General features: G+C 38.6%; 1 protein-coding gene across 1 annotated transcript in view; it reads right to left on the reverse strand.

The window, feature by feature from the left end:
* The window catches only part of epha8 (eph receptor A8), a 99,796-nt gene that overhangs the window by 55,780 nt on the left and 20,473 nt on the right, over positions 1–23,543 (reverse strand). Inside the window, exon 2 of the mRNA XM_026306166.1 lies at positions 19,964–20,028. Within this exon, the coding sequence (XP_026161951.1) occupies positions 19,964–20,028 (65 nt within the window). The remainder of the gene's footprint in view (positions 1–19,963; positions 20,029–23,543) is intronic.

Raw genomic sequence — 23,543 nt, forward strand, 5'->3', positions numbered from 1 at the left:
AACAGTTTAACCCAAATTGCAGGGCAACATGATTTTGAGAGCAGCTTTTATCCCTCTCTACTTTTGCTGAAACAGGATGTGTGCACAATTTTGCTTGTGACATTCACAAGAAGAGATCATTCAAATTGGTAAAATAATAGGATATCAGTTAACAAGAGAAACATCTTTATTTGATTGAAGGGAAAGCAGAGTGAGCTTATTAGAGCCTCTTTCATTTGTTGAATTTTCATGTGGGTATAATGTAGGCTAGACAGTGAACCTAAAAACCGCTCGCTCTTCTTTGTTGTGTGCTGTTACCTCCACTAGTTTTTTATGCACATTTTCTATTTGTGCATAACTTTTACTCAAACTAATACAGGAAACTAACAAACAAAAAAAAAACAACATATATTTCCATCAGGTAATCTCCACTGTTTTCAGTGGGACTGGTATACTTTATTTATGTTGTTTAGTTGTGTCCTTTTATCGTGTGCTGTTTTAATGGCACCCAAATGGAAAATTAGCAACAAAACTATTTATCTCAATGACCTGACTCTGGCGGTTTGCATAAGAATAGTGGATGCATTAATTCGCACTTTCTTTTTTTGATTTTCATATTGCTGCATTTGGTTGAAAATTCATTTATAGACACAGAGCTGTAGAGGACTACTGGTTTTCACTTTATATTCTCACTGGTAGAAATGTGTTATAGTACAGTTAGTGGCTGTAGTAATTATGACAAGGAGGAAATTAGGTGACCAAGACAAAGTTAGCATGAGGTTTGATTGGATGCATCAGAAAACACTATTCCTATGGGAGACAGCTGTGTAATTCCGGTGTGAAATGATGTATTAATAGGCCCAGCAGATCCCTGTGACCCTAATTAGGAATAAGCGGGTATAGATAATGAATGATGTATTAATATAACAAGTAAAGCTATTTTATTAACTCAGCAATATCTCCCAGAAACAAATCTTTACATAACTAATGATGAATAAGTTTAATGAAGAACTTTGAACTCCTTCACCCACCCTTTGTCTTGTGCTTTCTAATACTTTTTTTGGATAGATCTACTGGCTAGCAGGTAAAACTGGTAGAGGGAGGAGGGGCTGATTTAAGGTGGGGGGGGGGGGGGGGGGGGTGCCATCTCTTCACAAATTATTTGGCTAATTATAGGAATTTGCTGTTACCTTAATGAGCAAGGTATAGCTAGACCCAGTGGTAAAAGGGATATATAAGCCTAACAATGAAAGTATTGCTTTTCTGCAAATGTATGGTTTTGATCGATTGCTTTTTTTTTTCATTTATTGCACTTGCAGTAACAAGGATAGGTAGCAAGAGAAAGAAAAAGACAGGAGGTTCCCATCCAAACATAATTCCCATTCATCATGGAAGTGTAGTACTAAATTACCCATTAAGAAAGTAAATTTAATGGTGTTTTTAAGATGTGGTGAGGGCCACCCTAAAGCACCATTTTACCAGGGCTCCTGAAAAGGCTAAGGCTTCCTAAGCAGGAAGACAATGGTACTCATTTCCTGGACAAAACAACAGCCATAACAAAAAATAAATAACTCAGATGACATAAACAAAACCAGTAAGTCACTTAATGTTAAACTACCTGTACAGTACATGACTTCCTTCTTCTCTAACAAGAGAAAAGCAATTTTCCCTCCCTGCTTCAGAAAAGCTGCAGTGAGGGTTATGGGTTAAGGTGTTGAGAACAAGTGAAATTGAAATTCATGTGAGCCAACTGATGTGCCCTTAAATCATGGCCACAAGAAAAAATAACCTTCAACAATATACTGCATTGATTATTTTGTAAGTATTGCAAACTAGACCATAGGTAATTTGTATGTATGTGTGAATGAAGACATGCATGTCTGTTTAACCCCGATGTTACCCATAATCCTCTTGGGCTGAGGCTCCTGTGCAAGCAGCAGAGTAATTGAAAGGAAAAATGTCGAGCCCGACAATCTTTGGGCCATGCCCAGCTGAACTCAACCCCAGATAAGGCAACTGGGTTTTCCATGGAAGACCTGGAACTCCTTTTCCTGCGCTACCCCCCAACACACACTGACACGCACTCCCCGAGGTGCCACCATCCAAAAATCACTGGGATAATTAAGATGTAGAAAGTCTCACCCATCTCCCTTCCTCATCCTCTCATCTTTATCAGCTAAATTGAAACCGTCCTTGAACTTGTGAAGACCCCAGCTAATTAGTGGGGTGTATAACCTCTCTATCTCCCTCATTATTCTGGTCTTGCCATTGCAGCGCTGTCAACCTCCTTTTCTTTTCTTGGGAAATCTCAGATTTTAGATCCTTGCAATTTTCTCCAGGAGTGAAAAATCACAAGCTGAAGGCAGATTGTCAGGTTGGGAGCTATATGGCCAGCAGAGAGGGGATGAGATTGAACCAGATTGGTCGTTGTTTAGTCATGAGAATAATGGAAATCTTTTCTGCTCGTCTCCAGCAGACAGACAAGGAAAAGAAGAAGAAGAGAAGTCAGAGATTCAGCAGGGCATGTTTATCTTCAGAGAGTGTGATAAGAAAGTTTTCTATCATGACGACAAGAGAAATGCTTCGCGGAGCAGCAGTGTAGGTGTGCTCAGATGTGTGTGTGTGTGTGTGTCAGACAGAGAGAAAGACTGGAAAGTAATACAGAGAGCGAAGCAGAGAGAGTGATAAATTAATTGGCTGTAAATTGCACATCTGTTTCCTGTCTGTCAACTCATCGGATCTCTCATCAGGAGAAATCAAACGTGGCAGACAGACAGCAAAACTGTTTCCGCACACAAAAAAGCATTAACATATGCACACAATACAAATATAACACAAACGCAGATACATTGCAGGTACTGTACACATTGCACAGTGCATGTATATAAAATGTCTATAACAATAAATGCCCAAAAGTGGAGGCCATTGGAGCACAGTGAACTCATTGTCATGTTCAAGAAACCAGTTTGAGATGATTTGAGCTTTGTGACATGGTGCATTATCCTGCTGGAAGTAGCCATCAGAAGATGGGTACACTGTGGTCATAAAGGGATGGACATGGTCAACAATACTATGGTATTGTTGCTCAATTGCATTTAAATGATGTTCAATTGGTACTAAAGGGCCGAAAGTGTGCCAAGAAAATATCCCCCCACACCACACCATTTCTAATTATAGTAATTATATTCTAGAATGGATCAAAGCTTACATGTTGTTTACACCTAATTCTGAGCCAACTATCTGAATGTCACAGCTGAAGTCAAGATTCCAATCTTCTGTTGTCCAATTTTGGTGAGCCTGTGTTAATTGTAGCTCAGTTGCCTGTTCTTAGCTGACAGGAGTGGCACGCTGTGTGGTCTTCTGCTGATGTAGCCCTTCTGCTTCATGGTTCAACATGTGCGTTCAGAGATGGTATTCTGCATACCTTGGCTGTAACGAGTGGTTATTTGAGTTACTGTTGCACAGTTACTGCACATTCTCATCTGACCTTTAACATCAACAAGGCATTTTCGTCCACACAACTGTGGCTCACTGGATATTTTCTCTTTTTCGAACCATTCTCTGAAAACCCTGTGGCCGACAAGGGCAAATGTGCCGCAACGGCCGAACGCTGCAAATACAGAAATGTTACAAATACCAAGAACACATGACATGCAAGAGAGAAATGCTGCATATTCACTTTTAGAGAGGTGACATAAAAAAGGTAAGTTTTCTGTTTATTTCTTTTTTAAACACTTGGTGGTCGTCTTTTACAGTATGATAAAAGTACAGTATTGTGAAGATTTGGCACATCCTGTCTCAGAATTATGCAAAAAAAAAAAAAAAATAGTCCATGTATTTGTTACTTCAAGGGTAGATTCCTGTGATTTGTTATTATCAGGATGTCCCAGTATCTTCATAAAAAGCCTCCAGTTAATCCAAAATGCTGCAGCCAGAGTTTTTACAGGAACTAGCAAGAGAGACCATATTTCTCTGTTAGCTTCTCTTCATTGGCTCCCTGTAAAATCCAGAATAGAATTTAAAATCCTTCTCCTCACATACAAATCCCTTCAAGATAAAGCTCCTTCATATTTTAAAGACCTCATAGTACCATATCATCCCAATAGAGCACTTCACTCTCAGAGTGTGGGTCTTCTTGTGGTTTTCCAAAAGTAGAATGGGAGGCAGAGCCTTTAGCCATCAAGCTCCTGTGGAACCAGCTCCCAGTCTGGGTTCACGAGGCAGACACCCTCTATACTTTTAAGGTTAGAATTAAAACTTTCCTTTCTGACAACGCTTATAGTTAGGTGACCCTCACCCCTGAACCATCCCTTAGTTATGCTGTTATAGGCCTAGACTGCCTGAGGACTCCCCATCAGTGCACTGAGCTTCTCACTCCTCTTCTCTCCCTCCCTCTCTGCTCCTCTTCCTATCCTTCTCTCCTCTCCCCTTCTTCCCTCAAAAACCAACACTAACTATCAGTTTGAAATGAGGAACAACAGTGCCCTATTTGTTTGTTTTACTTAAAACTGCATGTAGTCTGGCCCAAACCTGAACTCTCGCCCAAAGCTGCAGTTCCTAATCAAGCACAGACTATCCAATCAAAGGAGTTAAAATACCTATACTTTTATTTCTAATTGTGTATGCCTGTTTTGCCTCTCTGATTCTGTAATTTGATTTCTTTTGTTGTTACTTTTTTGTACCATGTGTTCAGCAAGTCACTGTAAGTCAGTTTGTAGTACATTTCTGAAAACCTGTAAAACGTTGTACTAAGGTAAACAGAGGAGACAGGTATGATAGAAGAGGTATGATAAGACAGAGTGGCTGATAAGCTCAGTGTGCTAAATATGAACCTGTGATGTTTTGACTTATCTGTACCTCAGTCCACTGATCCCCCAGGCTGCCCTGAGTGAACTGCTACTATGACTGGACCTGTCAATATTGTTGATATTACATGAAACACAAAGACAAAAGCTGTAAAATCTAGCCTGGTGATCTTCTCTCCTTGCAATTGTGTTTTTCATCCAGAGGTTGTAGGGTCATGCAGTCCAACAGCTCAGCTCCTTCAGGCTCTTTGTAGCAATTAATACTCATCTGATCCACGTTCCTCCATTTCTCTAATTCTCCATGCTCCCTTTCTCTCTTTAATCATAAACTCTTTTGTTTTATTCAGCCCATTTAGTATTTGAACTTAGACAAAGAAGTTGCAGTCTGAGCTGCCTGAAGATCAGAGAAGCTGTTGTTGAGCAGAATAAAAGTGTTTGTTAATGCAGTTGCCTCTAAAGCTGCCGTCTAAATCTTGGACTCTATTCTCACAAGAGTCTGACGCCCTGTAGCATGAAATCAATATGAGTCTATTCATAACATATGATAGGAAGGAGAATGGATGCCAAAAGTGATGAAAGAGAGAATGAAAGATTTATTAACAAATATAGAGACAAAAAAACAGTTTGAAAAGAGAGATGATTATGTGCTGCTGGCGTGAGGGACAATAGAAAGGGAGTTGCCTGTTTAAGGCTCCATTCATCATTATTGTTTCGAAGAAAGCTGAAGGCAGCTGTGGCTATAAACATGCATATTGTTGCAAAGAGTCTGGTGTGCTAATGGAAAATAGTTCCTGCTCAACTTTCATGTCCTATTTTAGTTACATTTCTGGCAAAGTTTCCAGAACACACAAACAAACAAACTATTGTTGAATTTAAACACATTGTAAAAAAAAAAAAAAAAAAATAGAAAGAATAGAGGGGCGAAAATAACCCACTATGCTCTAACGTTTTTTTGCTGTTAACCTTCACTGTTCTCAGTTGTCCTCATTCTACAGAAGACTCATTTACTACAATGAAAAAATGAGATGTAAAAAATGTCATTAAAATTAAATCAGTAATATGATACCTTGTATGAATGACTGGACTGGGGAGAAGATGCTGCAGCTGTTGTCTTTGGAACATTTTTAATGTTAAAAAATATTTAGATTAAGTAATGTGCAATTTCCTCAGCAAAATTAAATTAAATAAATTTTACAAGTAAGCAAATATTTCTACAGCTAGAAAAGCACCTGGAATCAGCTAAACAGTGTTACCAAATACAGCACTGTGCAAAGGTTTTAGCCATTAAAAGGGCTTTCAAACATAATGCCATGAATATTTTTATGTGCAGTAAATAGACAAACCTACATCAGATCTATTTTTACTGTGATCACACTTTGCCCATAAGCACTAGTTCTCCCCCGTATACTTACTTTTTTTTTTTTTTTTTACAGTGTTCGCATCCCACATGCAATTAGGTTTAGGACACTAAAATACTTTAAGATTAAGCGTTAGTGTTACGGTTAGAGTTGGGGTATTCAGTTAGATGTTTTAACCTTTATGTAATTAAGCAAAAATGTTTTTTGTTTTAGATAAGCATTTGTACACATTCCATTTGTATTTGGAAGGATGCAGCTTTCTATAATAGGTCTTGTTTTCTTGAATCCCTATAATGAAGGTGGTGAGTGAAAAGTTTAGACCCAGGCAAAGACCCATATTTTGCACTGAACACCAGATGAAAATAGAGAAGATGAACATTTACAAAATAAAACATATAACATATCACATACATCTTCTAATGTATTATTCTACTGTTTTTCCAATAATTAAAAAAAATAATAAGTCTAACAAAATAAATCAAGGTCCACCAGTTTCACTGCAACTTTCAACCATCTCACATGGTCTTCGTCACTAGATACACTTTCTTCACTTATCATTGAGATGGACGTGTTATTCGAATTTAGCAGCTGATGAAGGTCGGAGATATGTTTGAATATTGTCAAATGACAATAGATCTATCAGTGTAACAACTGAACAAACTGCATCTGCTAATGAAGAATTCCACTAAAAACCAATAAATGCACCTAAGATTGTTTTTCTTTTTAAACTGCTAGATGATGATTGGTTCTACATGATAATGTAATCAATTATTCTCTACTAGTTATACTTCTGTTTATAAAACCCTCAGAGAATATTCATATTAACAGAAGATCAAAATTCCCTTTACATATTATGCTTTGTTTTTAATGCATTAAATGATAATCGGATTATAAAATAACCCAACTACCATATTTTCCGGTCTAAGTCGCACCGGCGTATAAGTTACTTTTAGAAAAAAGAGCCTTGTTGAAGAGAAAAAACATATATAAGTTGCTTTGGTGTATAAGTAACATTTCTAATTATAGTAATTATAGACTAAATTAGCCTATGATGAATGTGGGCTAGACATAACAACAAGCAAAAGTGCATTAATGGATTCATTTACCGTGTCAAGTAATGTGTTAAGTGTTACGGTGTTAAGTAACAACTACACTAACGTTGGGGTGGGGGGAAATGAAGCAGTGTGTCCTCCTCGCTCAGGTTGCCTGAATGCCGACACTCCAGCTCCCAACTCCAAACTTTGTTTCAGCTGCAGACTTTATTACCTGCAATTTAATGTCTGTAGTATAGCTCTTTCTTTTTGGCAGAATTTTTACTTGTGTTACACTAGGAGTTAGAGTTTAGCGTGAACTTAAATGTTTTCACTTTTTCAGGGGTACATTATTATCTTCAATTGAATCAAAAGAGCCATCTAACTCTAGTGACTACTAAATTACTGTAAGTAAGCTAAAAGTAAAGCCAAAGGAATAAAAAAGTGTGACTTATAGTAAAGAAAATACTGTACTTGTAATCCATTACTACTGCTCTTTCTGTGTCTCAATAGCATGAAGCTGCAGACAAGAGACCATGTTTTATTAGGAGAGGCGTCAAAAGAAAGACAAGACAAAGGCAAAGAATTGGGTCTTCTTTGAAAGATCTAATTTCAGATTAGTATGTTTGATGGAGGTTTCTTTAGAAATCATAGACAGAGACCGAATGACAGAGTGGGAGGGATAGAAGAGGTTGATGAAGATAGAGAGAGGCCATGGGGTGTGATTGCTGTGTAACACAGTGTATGTGTGTTTGCTGGTGGCATTTCCAGGCTTAATGCAGAGCTCTGTGTGAAGTAACAGGTCTGCATATTAACTCAGTGAAAATATCAGGTTCTGCCCAACACCTTTCTGCCTCTCATACTATCAGCCACACAACCAGAACTGACTTAATAACTTTGCTCCTGTGTGTGTGTGTGCGTGTGTGTGCGCGTGTGTATGTTAATGTGTGTGCATGCATGTCTGTCTGTGGGCTCTTTGACAGCGATAACCTTTCTGGAATAGGAGTGTTAATTGCACTGGTTTGGGATCAGTGGGGGAGATGGTGTAATTGGTATCTATTCTGAGATGCATTTTTTACAGGACAGCGTGTGTGTGTGTGTGTGTGAGAGAGAGAGAGAGAGAGAGTGAGGTTGAAGACAAGATGAAAACATTCTTACAAGGATGAGTAAAAGGAAAACTTTTTTTCCTGGCATTTCAGTCAAACCTATAAAAAAGTAGAGTTTGGCGTCATCATGGAAAATTTATTGCCAAATATCGACCGTGTTTACAACAGAGAGCATCAGTGGGTTCATGGCCTCTGTTCACCTCTACACACCTCCAGCACTGTGAGCTGGCACAATTTGGGGACTGTCTTATTCAATTCTCATTTCAATGATTTTTATTTTTTTATATAACCCACCTCCTTCACCAGGAGTTGATGGTTCAATAGACAGTGATCAGATTCAACACCAGTGAACATTCAGCTGAGCACTGGAGCATTTCAAATGTTAATAGGAAGTTGTGATGTAAAGTCAGGAATACACTAGTTGTTATGTCCAGTTACTAGTTGATTTCACAATAAACCTGCCAGTTTGTTTTAGTTGCATGTTCCAATTCACAAAATAATTCCAGTTCATCATAACTTTGGTTTCCTTTTCATAGTTTTTTCCATCATCTTTTTTGGTTATGATAACACTGTATTCACCAGATCCTTTGTGAAACATCATGTGTAACATCACATAAAGTCCAACAGGCCAAGAAAAACAAGTAATTTTGTGAACAAGCCAGCATTTAATACTTTTTTAAAAACTTTATCTGTAAGAAAAACTTTTCTTTAGCAGAATCAGAATGCTCGAATATTTCTTCATGGCACAAGAAAATGTGTACATGCACAAGACAATTTAGATCATCCAGACTGCAGGCTTATAAACAACAGAAGCATTGTTTATTGTGTGCTGTCTTGGTAAATAAAGAAATGAAAAATCAGACAGCTCAAACATACAGTTTGGTTAAGAATTTTACAATTTATTTTTTTTCTAGATAGGCCTAACTAATTTGTTCAAGACCTGCTGGTCTGAACACATGCGGTCCTATTTATTAAACTACATTTTAGGTCTTTAATAAATCAGAATTATCCTTTGAAGTTACTATAACACTGTCACATATTATGCTTGCACCTTAGAAAATGTCAAAATTATTCAATGCAGCTAAGTCTTTAGAAATGTCCAACTAGTCCTCAAATCTACATGATAATACACTTTGCTTGTCTGTACCTTATAATACAACCATTTCACCGGTAAGTGTACTGGATAAAAAATCATAACAGTACTGCATAATATTACTTTAAAGTGACCTGCAAACATTTCTGTGTAACTTAAAGCTTGTGGTACACTTCCTGAAGGCTTTATGTGTGCCCCAAATTGACATATAACTGGTGTAATTCAATTAAATTCAATAGTAGATTGTTCGACAAAACTCACATATTTCTAAGAAAATAACAATTTATGTGGGTTTCTTATACCAAACCAGAGCTTTTTCCTACTTTGACCATGGAAAGCCATTATACAATCCACTGTACTGTCTACAATGGACTCTGAAACTATTCTGTATGCTCATGCTGATACCTCTACCCACTGCCGGATGCTGTCTAGCACAACACCATTTGATTCATTACACACAATAGGTTTCATGCACTCACCACTGTGAGTTATATGAAAATGTTCATCACTGGCATCTGGAAGGCATCAGCATAGATTTTATATATACATTATTATATACATTAATATTTTTCTACATACTGTACATTATCAGACTTTTAATTTACAATATTACCTTTAATTTCAAATTTTACAAAATATTTTCTAAGAAAACATAAAATGGTATATGCTGTTTGTAAAAGTATTCAGCCCCTTTTATTTTGACTGACCTCAGTTCATATAGGTACACACTGCAATCACACATGAGAATTTTCAACTGGATCATCAAATATAAATATAAATAAATATGATAATAAATAAAAAAGATGTTTCTGATATAAATTCATATCAGAGGAGGTTGGCGATAAATATATGAATACACAGAAATGCTCAGTTATGTGAAATCTCTGTGGATTCCACTGTCTTGGTATTATTACCATGTGGTCCACTTTGTCACCTGCTTCTGGTGCTCTTTTTATTTATGCTTCCTCCATCCGGCTCTCTTTCCTTCTCTATCCCTCTCTCTCCCTCACATAACAACCAAACAGAATTTATACTCTAATAAGAGGAACAAATTGACCCATATCAATTTTAGAAATTATTCTAATTTGCTGGGGGCAGTGAAGTCAGGTAAAATCATTTTGATCCAGTAATACTGGCTGTTTTCTTTTTCTTCTTTTTCAGTAGACAAACAGACATGAGAATGTGCATAGTTGCAATGATTTGTAACACTGTATGCTACTGCTACTTCATCTCAGCATCATATAAAATAATGAAGTGCATCAATTTGCCCCATACCTAGCCAGTGTATAGCAGACTTGCTCAGAGAACTAATTTTAGCAGACAATATTCACATCATGAAACTCAGAAAGAATACTGGCTACTGAACCTGCCTTAAAGGCATAATAAAGCCATTTGAACCTGCAAGTGTTTGTGCCTGCTCTCTAACACACAAATTAACAAAAGCTAATGTTGGTTAATAATGAGATGATCAATGACAAGTATTCTAATCTTAGGGGTTCTGAGATTGAATTTTGGTTTGATTGTGCACCCAGAAAAATAGTCCCCATCAATAAAGTTAGAGTCTAGTTTTCAACAGGTTCTATGAAGAATATATAGTAAATACGTTACACATAAACAGCCTTTATATGAATAAGTGCATTTTATATATGGTTAGATATTTGGCTTCTGAATGTGGCTGTGCAGTGGAATATACTTATCTAAGCATTTGTTTTATTCATAATTGAGTAAAACACTACAGCAGAAACAAACTGACCCAGAAGCACTTAAGCATAGACTCTCCTATATTTGTTATACATATAGCTGTTATGACTGAAGATTGCACCCTAAACTGCCTTGTCTTTCTTTGGTTGTAATTATGATTATTCAGTTACAATTTCTTCAAAAGTTCACATTTTACAAAGACATACCTTTGTATTACCTAGGGGATACATGTTGTATCACAATTACTTTTTGGCATCACTTTGGTACTACACACCTCATTACTGTAATGAGCTTCAAGACAGCATGTCATTAAAGACACTCATTCCTCTGAGAGACTTTATTAGCTAATATTGCTAACGATAGTTATGAATGTTTTAACTAGTGTCACGGTTTTTGTGTGTTTTATATGTATAGCACAGGGACCATAAATAACAAAAATCATCCCTTGGTTCTTCTACTGTTACAAGAAGTTAATATGAAATGACTTTACATTTGCTCAGAAAGGTGGTTGCCTTGTTGGGTTTACATGCTCTCTTCAAGCCTTTGTGCATTTGCTCCAAGTGCTCTGGTTTCCTTCCACAGTCCACTGACAGGCAAGTTAACTGCCAACTTTAAACTGTCTGTACGACTGTAGTGCAAATGTCTGAAGGTGTCTGCCCTGCGACAGACTGTTGACCACTGTGTAGCCTGGCTCTCACTCATGGGGAACTGAGAGGGGTTCCATCTCCACAAGCCTGTAAAGAAGTAGTGGTATAGAAAATAACTGGACTTGATGTTGTAATTAAAGGGTGTTTACTTTACTTTAGCCCTACATTCAGGGGCAACCTAAACAAACAGTAACTGGTTAAACAGCCCACAGGACTTTGCAAGACTCCAAACAGCTGCAAGGGAGAGAATTGATGCCACACTCAAGGCCAATTTTAGATCTCTTCATTCCAAACAGATCATCCCTACTGTGCATGTTAATGCTGACAGCAGAATGGAGCTGTCTGTCAAACCCTGTCAAGGCAGTCTGTCTGCCACAAACCTCTCATCCAAACACCTGGGCAGTTTTCCCTCAGAGAACTGCAGTGCTGATCAGGCAAACCGGGATCATGCAGGGTTCAGCTTCCTTTGGGAAAGCTTTGGCACGAGATCTTTCAAAATTAAGACAGTCCATCTCCATACTGAGTCTACTGTCTACCAACCTGCTTGTGTTCACACACACACACACACACACACACGCACACACTAACACACAAAGATCCTCCAGTGATCCATCGCCTGCAGCACTTCTTTGCCATCACCTGGTGTGTTTATTAAGTGAGCCACTTCCACATCGCAGCTGCAGAGGTGTGTTAGCACCACCATCAGCCAGCGGCAGCTGTGCTGTGTCGGCCGTGTGGCTGTCTCATGGGAGGTTGTACGGCCAATTACGCCGCTGAGGGCGGTCATCGAGAGGGGAACAGAGGAAGTTCAAAGACTTGCTGAAGGTGTGGTAAGGAAGTGTGTAATCAGACCTAAAGGATGTTGCTGCTGATAGCAGCAGAAAAATGCCCAGAGCATTGAGAAAAATATCACAAAAACTTACAAGGCTTCTCATTTAAAATAGTCATTCAGAACTAATTTCATATAATGTCATCAATTAGGCCACATCCATTTCAATGAAATACATAAAAAATTATGTAGATGTCTTGGTTTCGATATAAATTATAAATAATGAATGATCATGATCTTTTTTGGTTTTAAGAATTCACAATTTATTACTTAAAATTAAATAGGTTAAATGAGCTGGTTACAATCATTATGTGATCAGTTAACCGTCTAAAAGTACATTTTCCATGTCAACCTACTTTCTAGTGAAATTAAGTCAAATAAAGAATGCAGTGATATTAAAGACACTGTTCTGTATGTATGGCTGTGCCTCCGTGTTTCACTGTTGTTTCATTGCTTTGTTACCAACTGTTATATCGCCTTTTTCTTTCTACCCCAAAACTTTAAATTGCATCTTCTCCTCCTTTACAAAACCCAAATTAGACAGTTTCTTGTCCTCTGAAATGATAAAAACAACAATCAGTGTTAATGGTCACTGTTCTGTTCAACCTTGCAGGATAAAGTTAAAGAAGAGTATGTAATCCCACTCAGGGAAAACACGGGGACTTACTTATCTATCAAGTAAAACTGACAAGATAATTACTACAATGAAAACATAATTTGAAGATGGGGTATGGCAGTGAGATGTGACCAGTGGCAGATTAAGGTGGTCACGAGCTCCCTGCCATCTAATATTACAAAGAAATAGAGAGAGAGAGAGAGAGAGAGCAATAGAGAAAGAAACCCAAGTAGGCACTGAGAAACGCATACAACTACAGCCTGCAAAACACACTAGCAATGATTGACTGTCAGGGAAGCAAAATAATACAGACCCAGACACATTATTCACATTATAATTATAGAGAGTTGTTACAAAAGGTATTTTAATATGAAATATTAATGTGAAGTTAAAATAGTCAAAGCTGGGGAATTTTCATATAGATTTGATGGATGGGTGTATACATGAAAATTATATGATCAAACCAAAGCTTTTCTACACTTTGAAACACTGGGAAGTTATGTTCAACAAATCACAAACTAATTCTGCTGACCTTTGTAACAAGGTGAATATTCCATTTACAAATACATCAACTTATCCAATAACCAAGAGTGGAGTCCTGCTAGTTTTACACATCAAATTCAGTTTACGGGTGTTGCATATATGTAAGTTGGAGATGAAAACTATAAATGTGAAAGTGGAAAAAACTCAGTGAGTGTAGCTTACCAGACCTCTGTATTCCACTCTCCTAGAGGCTAGGGGTTCGGGGCTACATTAGCAGTACACCTGAAACTTTGATCAAAATTCTGTATCAGCGTGTTGAGTTGCATTGTGGGTAATGTAGGTACCAGGTTTTGACAAGGAAGAAGAATATGTGGAATATAACAGATGATATCTCTGGTTCTGTTGCATCAATTTGAATTCGTAGTTTTCAACTTTAAGAACTAGCAGTGGAAGGCACTGTCAGATAGTGACGATAGCAATATGCAAAAAAACTGGCTGCATGTGTGTGTGTGTGTATGTGAGAGAGAGAGAGAGAGAGAGAGAGAGAGAGAGAGGAAGAGAAAGTAACAAGGAGTTGGAGAAATAGTAATGGCAATAGACTGTGGGCTTTTGACACTTCAGCTCATCACTTGCTCATCCACAACATGGCTTCCACGGCCAACGTTAATCATCACCCACATCACACATACACACACACACACTGTACTGTCAGCTGTATTGATTGTGGGGTGGCCGGTGGATGAACCTGTCATGGCCAACATAGATCAGATTGGAGGATAATGAAGTCTTCCTGCCCTATCTGACTAGCTCCAAGAGAAAAAGTTAGTGTGTCTGTGTGTGTGTTAGAGAGAGAGTAAAAGAGAGAAAACAGAGAAAGATGCTCCTGGGACAGCCCATGGGCATCCTAACCATTGCCTGAATAAATTGGATGGAAAGAAGCCCCTTGAGCTGAAGACATGATCTGTCATGATGTCATCTAAATGAGACTCGGATGCAGGGAGAGGTCAGGGTGCTAATACAGACCTTACCCACACACATGCGCATTTCTACATGTATTTTTGTGAGGACACTCACAGATATAATGTATTGCCTAGTGCCTTGCTCCAACTGTAACCATAAATGCATACCCCTAAACCTAATCTTAATCTAAGCCTGATTCTAAGATCAATCCTAAAAATTCTTAACCCTCAGAAAGTCAGGATCAGTACTCCGTACAAGTAGAGCAGACTGAAGAGTAGGAGCAAGATACCAATGTAATATTAGTATAATCTCAGTAGCGCACATTACAAGAATTGACCAGCACCACAAGACTTTCCTGCAGCAGAAAAAAAAATCTGTGGGTAAAATAATTTGTCTATTTTCTGTTGCTATTCACTGGTTGAGATGACTGCAGAGATAGATTCTACAATTGCAAGTTAGGGGTACAGCAGCAGACTGGACATCTGTAGAATCACAGAAGTTCGGTAGCCCAGTATGGCTGACGGCTGCAACACATGAATTGTTAATTTTTATATTTATCATCGTCTTTTTAAGATATTTATACACTCCAAGCAGACAGAGGGCGGCACAGTGCAAATGCATTTATGCCATACTCCCAAATAAGCACCCATGGCTGGGTCAGTCTGCGGTGCTCTTCAGCCCCAGTCTCTCCCTGGCTAGACGTACTCCCATTTTTTTCAGTTCTTCAGAGAAAAGGACAAGGATATATTAGTCAAGTGCAATCTATGTGAGACACTGAGATAACTCTCTATATGGATAATGGATGAATGCCTAGTCATACTTCTGTGGTTATTTTGGTGAAAGTAACTCAAAAGTATTGCAAAAGTAGCATAATGGATTACAATTCAAACTGATCTGCCCAACACTGTCAGGACCATAGATGTGTTTTAGTGTGGACTTCCCCCACTTACAAGTTTACTAGAAGACTATGTGGTTAGATTTACCATGGCTTGAGTTAAAGTAGCCACTTATTCAGTCACTTGATCAGTAACAATACTATCAGTTTGAAATGTGATATAAACTGCTGTTTTACATTTCAAGTGTCTAATGATATGCCCCTTCTGGTGCAGTTTGACCGCAGTGAAGTGTATTTATGGCTATGATAACTGACAGCAGTCTTGGGGTGATATTGTGTGAATTGATTGTTCTGTTTCTGTAAGAATTTACAGTTTATTGTAGCCTAATTTTCCTTTAATGTTCATTAATTTCCAGCTGTTACATAGTTATTCATAGTTGTCTAATAGGAGCAGTGTTTTAAATGTTTTCTATAGACTACGACCACTACATTGATTTGTGTTTGCTAAGGATTTGTTGGGTTTCTGTGTACCTTGAGATGATTGCGCTATACAAATAAACTGAATTATACTGAATTAAAATTAGAATTTACAAAACAACTGGTTATGAGTAATCAATATTACATCATGATTTTTAGTAGTTGAAGATGGGTATGGAAAATAAACTTAAACTTACCTAAACTTAAAAATATATGTCTAGAGAGAAATATTTTTTGGGAAATGAAATTAAGTTAATTCAACATAACATTTTAAATGCAGTATATTTTATAAAGATAATTCATCTGGAAAAAAACATATGAATAATAAAATGAAAATATATGTTGAAACCACATATAGCGTATGTCTTTCCCTGACCCCGTCCCTCTCTCTGGCAATGACTTCACATTCAGGAAACTATACGCTGACAATTTTAATCCATCTTCATCCAGCATTGTCGTGACACTTTTTCCTCTTGTATTCCCTGTGGGCAAGCTCTCTATTTCTCTCTCTCCCTCTCACCTTTGCCTTACTCACTCACTCGCAGTGACGTGTGTCACCTCCTGAACAATAGCTCAATGCAAAAGTAACATTATTGTACCTGCATGATAACAGCAGTTTAAATTATTTGTAACACTCGTATATGCAGCAGTACATGGAATATGATATTGCAGATATCAAACGTCTCAGCTGCTTTGTCAATTAAACACAAGTCACTCTAAGATAGTGATAAAGCTTTTTTGTGGCATAATTGTGAGGTGACAGAAATCTTCCTCTTCCACTGCAGCTGCACTTTCACAACCTAAGACCATCAAAGAGCCGCTGCTGCCCGGTGCAGAGGGCAGCTGAAAAACCGACACTGCTAGCATGGCACATTCATAACACTGTAAACTGTCAGTGTGGAAAAAATTACCTGGGTGCTGTCTGCATGAATGTGTGTATGAAATTGTTTCAGAGTAAGAGTGTAAGAGAGTTAGAAACTGTCAAAACATCCATTTATCAAAGAGAACCCAAGAGGTCTCAGCAATGTTTTGTCACTTTTTCTCTCTCACAGACACACACACACACATACACACACACACACACACACACACACAATACACTAACAAATATACTGTCTGAATACCACTCATTATAATTAGGGTTACAGAAAAGACTCAAAAAAAATAAAAATCTGCTTCATAATACTCTCGCATAGCACATGAATGTTATAAAGGCTCTTGATCATATATATAATCAGTGGTTTCCACATTGGCTATGAATGGATTCTGTCTACAATTCTGCTAAAATTAAAGTTGTACTAATAGTTAGTTTATTTTAGCAATGGATCAAATGACTATATACAATTTCAGTGGTACTTTATGACCCAAGAGGGTCAAATGTCACCTAACTTGGCATAATAAGAGTACACCAATACTTGTGATTAGGTCTTACATTTTGGTCACGTGGCACATAAGCAAGAGTAGAGCTATTGGGAGAGGCAGCATCAACTCAGCACACTACACTGTGTTATACAATGGCCTTGAGCACGACAGAACCCGACACTATGGAACTTTTAGTGTCACGAAGGAACAGTCTATTAGTTGTGTGGAACTATTTTGGCTTTAAAAAAGCGCAGTGTCAGGTATTGTACAGAATTTGCCCTGTTACTGTTGCGAACTCATGGGGAAACACTACTAATCTGTATATCAGCACTTAAAAAACACAACAAAGCCATGTACAATACTTGCATGGCTAGAATGCCGACCACCAGTGCGTCCAATAACCCAAAAACCACCTGAGAGGACTCACTGACCGAAATGTTTGAAAATATAACTCCATATGAACATAATTCAAAACAGCCTGTGGAAATTGCTCAGGCAAAAACAAAGTTCATGGCAAAAGATAAGATGCCCCTCAGTACAGTAACCAAGCCTGGTTTTATGGCTTTGATACACTGCCCTAAGCGGTACAGCATGCCCCCCCGTACATATTTTAGCCAGGTGGTTATATTAGAGCTACATAAGAAATGCAGGCAGAAAGTCGCAGAGTTTTTCTCTACTATAATTGACATGTGGTCAAACCATACAGCAGAGCCCTAGCAGAGTCCTAAGCTTATTTGTCAGTGCCTTATCTTGTCATAGTAATTAATATGTTTTCAAGGCTGAAAGTTGGCAATATACCAATATACCATTCATACCAATTCATACATCACCCAATTTCATCATATCATATAGGCCTGGCCTACAGGAAAGAACAGTTTATGTTAATCTATGTAATATTGTGTTGGTTATATTTATTGCTCGTTTGTTGAATTATAAAAAAGGTAGAAACCTTATAAAATAATTGCATAAAGTAATAATATATGCAAAAAATTGGAATTAGATATTTTCCAAAATTGTTCAGCTCTAATTGTGTTGCTAGTTTGAGCAGAGTACTGCACAACACATATAGTATGTGTTAAGGGGCTCCTATATTACATGAATGGCATAATGTAAAGCATCCAATTTGGAAATGAAAAAGAAGAGTAGATGGTCTTGCCAAAATGGAGGCCAGACTCCTTATGTTATTTAGAGTGGTTTCTAAAAGCTTGTGTGTTAATTTTTAATATTAATATTGCCAATACTAACAACCCTTGTAATTATACAGTTATGCAGCAGTTTTGATGTAAGCTTGAGTCCTCCTGCTATACAGCTACAGACTCCACACCTGAGGCAATCAAAAGAACTAAGATCAAACTACATTGAACGCTTCTTGGCTCAGGGCTCTTCGGTTTTGGGCGCTTGTGAATAGATATCCATGTGGGTTGGGGTTTCCATGTAAAAAAGCTTTGTTTGAAGAAGTGCCGTGGATTAAAAACATTTGGGAACCACTGAGAATAGTAAAGGAATGCACAAGGGAGTCATTTCGGATGCAGTCTCAGTAAATAGTAGTTAACATGAATCATGAGACATTATGAGACATTTTCTCCCTGTAGACATATGCAAGTACAAAACAACATATATTCAGCTCAGATGCATGCTTTATGTAACCTCACAGTAATGCCGTAGAGCTGCTTTAAATCCATTCAGACACCGCATTTAGAGGAGCTCTGAGTGGAAGAGCATCTCTCGTCCAGTTAGGAGTGAATATTTCAGGGTTTTTGAACCAATTAAATTACACACTACGGGCTGAGTTTATGTAATCTAGATGTTATAACACGAACCTGTCAGGATGTAGCTGATTCGCTTCACATGCTGATTTTACTCAGAATCAGTATGCTCAAAACTCTAATCCAATTCTTCCAGCTCTTTTCTTAGGACTTGAAAGACAATCCATCTGTTCCTCCTGGCCGCTGTTCAATCACAACGCCTTCTGTCGTGTGGGCCGGAGGTGAGTTAAATGTTTCTACCAGTCCACCGACAGCCAGGGGAGTTGGGGACACGGTGGCGTCTCACTGTTATAGAGATCAGGGTTGGAGTTCTAATTCATCACCCCAGGCATCATCATGTGGCATTACCATATGCTGATGTAGCGTCGCCGTGCCCTCGCTGTCACCTCATTCTTTCTCTTTCATCTTTCTCCCTCTTCCCTTCAACTCCCCAGGAAGGGCTGCCCCCCCTTTGTGATATTCACCATGCTGCCAATATGTGTTGGCTGAAAGTGATGTTGAAAGTGATGTTGGAATTAGGTGAGCATTGCGTGAGGCTGATGAACATGTAATTAGCCTGTGGTGTCAGCGTTGCAACCAGATCCCATTTAATAAGCACAGACTCTCCCTCACTTGGAAAATTACTGCCTCACATGCCTTCAAATGGGATAAAAAAAAGAATACCTTTGCAACAGGTGTTGCTTTGTGGTGGAAATTTGTGCAGACGGGATTTCAGCGAGATACAGTACAATGAGGATTACCCAGTAAACATGCTGATGTTGACTAGACGTTGATCCCATGGTGATTTGACATCTAAATTTGTTTAGTTGAGTTTCCAAAGTGGATAAAATATACACATTGACTGCATTGCATGTGTTTTGGTCATTGATAATTCCTCAGTGGACATTTTGTCTGTGTTATATTTTTAAACCTTACCCCATGTGAAGGATATGTTAGCCAGCCCCAGTCTCCTGTGATCGTCGTTGTGTCCAGGAGATTCACTGTGGGGAAAGAACAGAACAACTTAGTGATGAAGTGATGAACTTTAAATGATTGTCCCCCCCCCCCCCCCCCCCCCCCCCCCAAACCTATCCTGTGCTCCGGCACCATTCTCTTTGTGCACTGGTTCCTGACAGTCACTCACATACACACACACACCTGTCTGACAGGTGTGACTGATGAGGTGAGACGTTGTCATGGCAACTCTGAGTGGGGTGTCATAGCCAGTGATGTCACCTTGACCTGGTTCACCCTCAGAGCTGGGACCTCAGTGATCCTTCCTCAGAACAGACCAGGTAACAAAGCATTTATAGTTAAGTGTGCTCTGTGAAATAATATTGAACCTTTGCTCTAAAAATATCCAATAATCTGCTCAGTCAAATATTGCAAGTCATCTCTGTATGCTCCTTTGTGTCTTCTTTTTTAAAATTATTTAAGCTAAACATATGAATATTTCAGTATATTTGAATGTCTACAAAAGAACATGTAGTACATAATAACAGCATGTGAGTGAAAACAACACCATCTAAAAAGTATAGTAACAATTCATACACAGGCATACATCAATGCCCGTTTGCACCCACTCTTTTCTTTCCATGATCTTTGTCTACAACCGTACCGCATTTAAAATATGAGATTGTCGTCTTGTAAAAAGCAACTCCATGTATCCAAAGGTAAGAACAAATTATGTATTTGATCATTTAAGTTGAAGGGCATGTAAAATTCAGTTTACTTTTAATGCAAACACACGTTTAGCTCTGAGTGACAGGATATTACAAGAAGGTGTGGACAGATAGGGATAAAGTAAATTAAGAAATTATGGAAACACTAATTCTATCCACTGGCAATGTCCATAGCTTCTGCTCTTACTGTGTATACATGTGTGCATCTCTCCCCTTCAGCACTTCCAGAATATATGATCTCTGGCCCACGGCTGCTTGTGAAGCAGTAAAGTGATGTTCCTCACATTAGAATGAGTTTAACAAAATGCTTGTAATGTTTCTCATCCTTCATCATTCTGTCTGACACTTGCTCTCCTGCTGTCTCTCCAGCATGTTTAAGCTGTATATGCAATGTGTTTGCCCTGAAGCAGGAAGTGACTGTGAGGCCTGGCCTCCTTCCCCTCAGCTGGCCAAGTTCATGTTCAGATATTTATTATTCATACTAAGTTTTCAGATAAACACACATAGATAGACATCATGACTCTCTTACCTAGGAAATGTTGCAAACTGCACATTCAAGAAATGACTGACAACTGATGTTGTGGATATGCACGGTTAGGCAGACATTTCTCTCTTCAAAGGACACTATAGGATTAATTTATCATTTTAATAGTTGATAAATAACTGATGGCTGAGAAGAGAAAGAGGACCACCTTCAGAAATTCTGACTTCATCAAAACAAGAACTTTCCACACTGCTATTTTGACTTCAATGTGATTACTGCAGATGTCTTCTCAGGTTTGCCAATTCTGGTTGACACATCTGACGTTATAGTGACTCAAACACTTTAATGATTCATTTAAAGCTGTAATACATTTTTGATCACAAGGGAACATTAGAGCTCCATAACAGGCAAACAGACACACAGCACTGTCATATTATGGAAAACTGAGCTACAATTCATATCTAATGAAGAATACAGTTTGAAAATGCTTCCAGTAAAGCATTAAACTAACCTTTGTCTTATTTGTTGTAGTTTTTCTAATCTTCTAATCGTCTTATTTCCCTCAGCATGTGCTTGATACTGCCCCCAGAGGGTGGAGGGTGGAAAGCACAACCGATACTTTTAGTTGGTGAAAATGGCTATGGCTAAGGTGGTGAACTTCAGACCTGACTGATAATTCTGTGTTCCTTCAGTGTTAATATATAAAGTGCAAATAAATCTCGCCTTGTGTGGTGACTTTAACAAAGTTCTAGTATATCTCTGCCCAGCTTCAGCCTGAAAAATGATCTAATTAGCCAGAATAATTGAAAACACCTGTGTGGGCTGACAGGGCTTTAACACAAATGATGTCCAAAGAAAATCACTGATTTTGCAGATCACTTTATTAAACTATTCCAGGCAGTCTGTGTCTTTGGTGGTTCCAAATAGCAGCAGTCAGCCATTCTGAAAATAATGAACTCCAATAGCACGAACTCTTGTAACGTGACAGTAAACTGCACACAGGATGCTTGTGTTTAACACCCTGTACAGAAACACACTGAAGACATCTAAAGCCGGGCTAGTCCAACATTAAACAGTGCATGGTTGCTGTTGTTTTGGAAAGCTCTTTATTTTATGCTCTGAACTTTCAATTTGTCACCTTCTGTGGGTCAAGAAGAGTCTACACCCACAGTTCACAGAGGCAAGTGGAAAATGTCGTAATGGGGATAGAGCACTCTTGTCTGCTGCAGCTCCACGTAATGATTTAGGCTAATAAGACAGGAGTATTTTTACATAAAAATCTTGCGAAGCGGAGCGTCATGATCTTCTAATTTCTCTGTGCAAAGACTGTTGCTTCTCACACAAGCATCACGTGTTGTAATTAGGTGGTGTGTCGCTTCTCCTAATTTGGGCATTGGGCCGCTGAGGAGGGCAGTGGGTCAGAACACATAGACAGATGGCAGTGCCACCATCCTCTCATCCTTCCATCTATCCCTCCTGCATCTAACAGCCTTCTCTCTGCCTCTCCCTCCCTCAGGGCGCCGCCGTCCCGCCGTCTCGTATTGATGATGCGGTGGCCCCTCGCTCTATAGCCAAGGTCACAAATGGATGCCGCCAATTACACTCCTCTGAGTGCTCTTCATCAGCCCACCAAAGTGACAAAATGAAAGCAGCATACTGTGCAAGTGGATTTAATAATTCTTCAACACACTGAGGGAATTTTTCGCTGCAACACTGTTATTATTAAGCAACAAAAAAGAACAAATATATTCCCTCCCTGAATCCGAAACATGTGAGGTGGTGTGTTATCATCACAGCAGACTGTGTGAAGATTCACGAGCCATTCCCAGTGGTATTAATTTAATTTTCCCTCAAATGAGAAATCCCTCTGTCTTTGAAGGTGGTGGGAGTCATTTATCTAATTTGCTCTAGCTGTCTGAATTATGACTTGTATACAGGCGATAGGGTTTAGTGCCATGTCTGGTGCTTTGCTTTGCTGTGACAGGAACTGTGTGAATAAAACAGAGGACAGGCAGCAATTAGCACTTTGCCCATCCCCAACTCCTCACGGTTCTTCTCATCTTAAAGGCAGAAAGAGAAATTAAGCCTAGTTCTCCCTCCCACCGCAATACAGTGGACAAGTTTTTGCTTTTGTCATTGACTTCTTCAACCTAATTTTGAGTTTGTGTCCTGACAGCACATTCAAAACCTGAAGTCACAAGACAGACGGTGAAACAAGGCCTGTTGTTTATGTTACTAACTGACCTTCAGGACACCTTAATCGGAAGTAGCTCTACCGTGACAGGATCCCTTAACAGAGCTCCAAAGGAAAACTCCGCAGTAGTGAAGAAGTTACAGCTTTGGTCTGGCC

This window comes from Mastacembelus armatus, chromosome 5, assembly GCF_900324485.2.
Source record: "Mastacembelus armatus chromosome 5, fMasArm1.2, whole genome shotgun sequence".
NCBI lineage: Eukaryota > Metazoa > Chordata > Actinopteri > Synbranchiformes > Mastacembelidae > Mastacembelus > Mastacembelus armatus.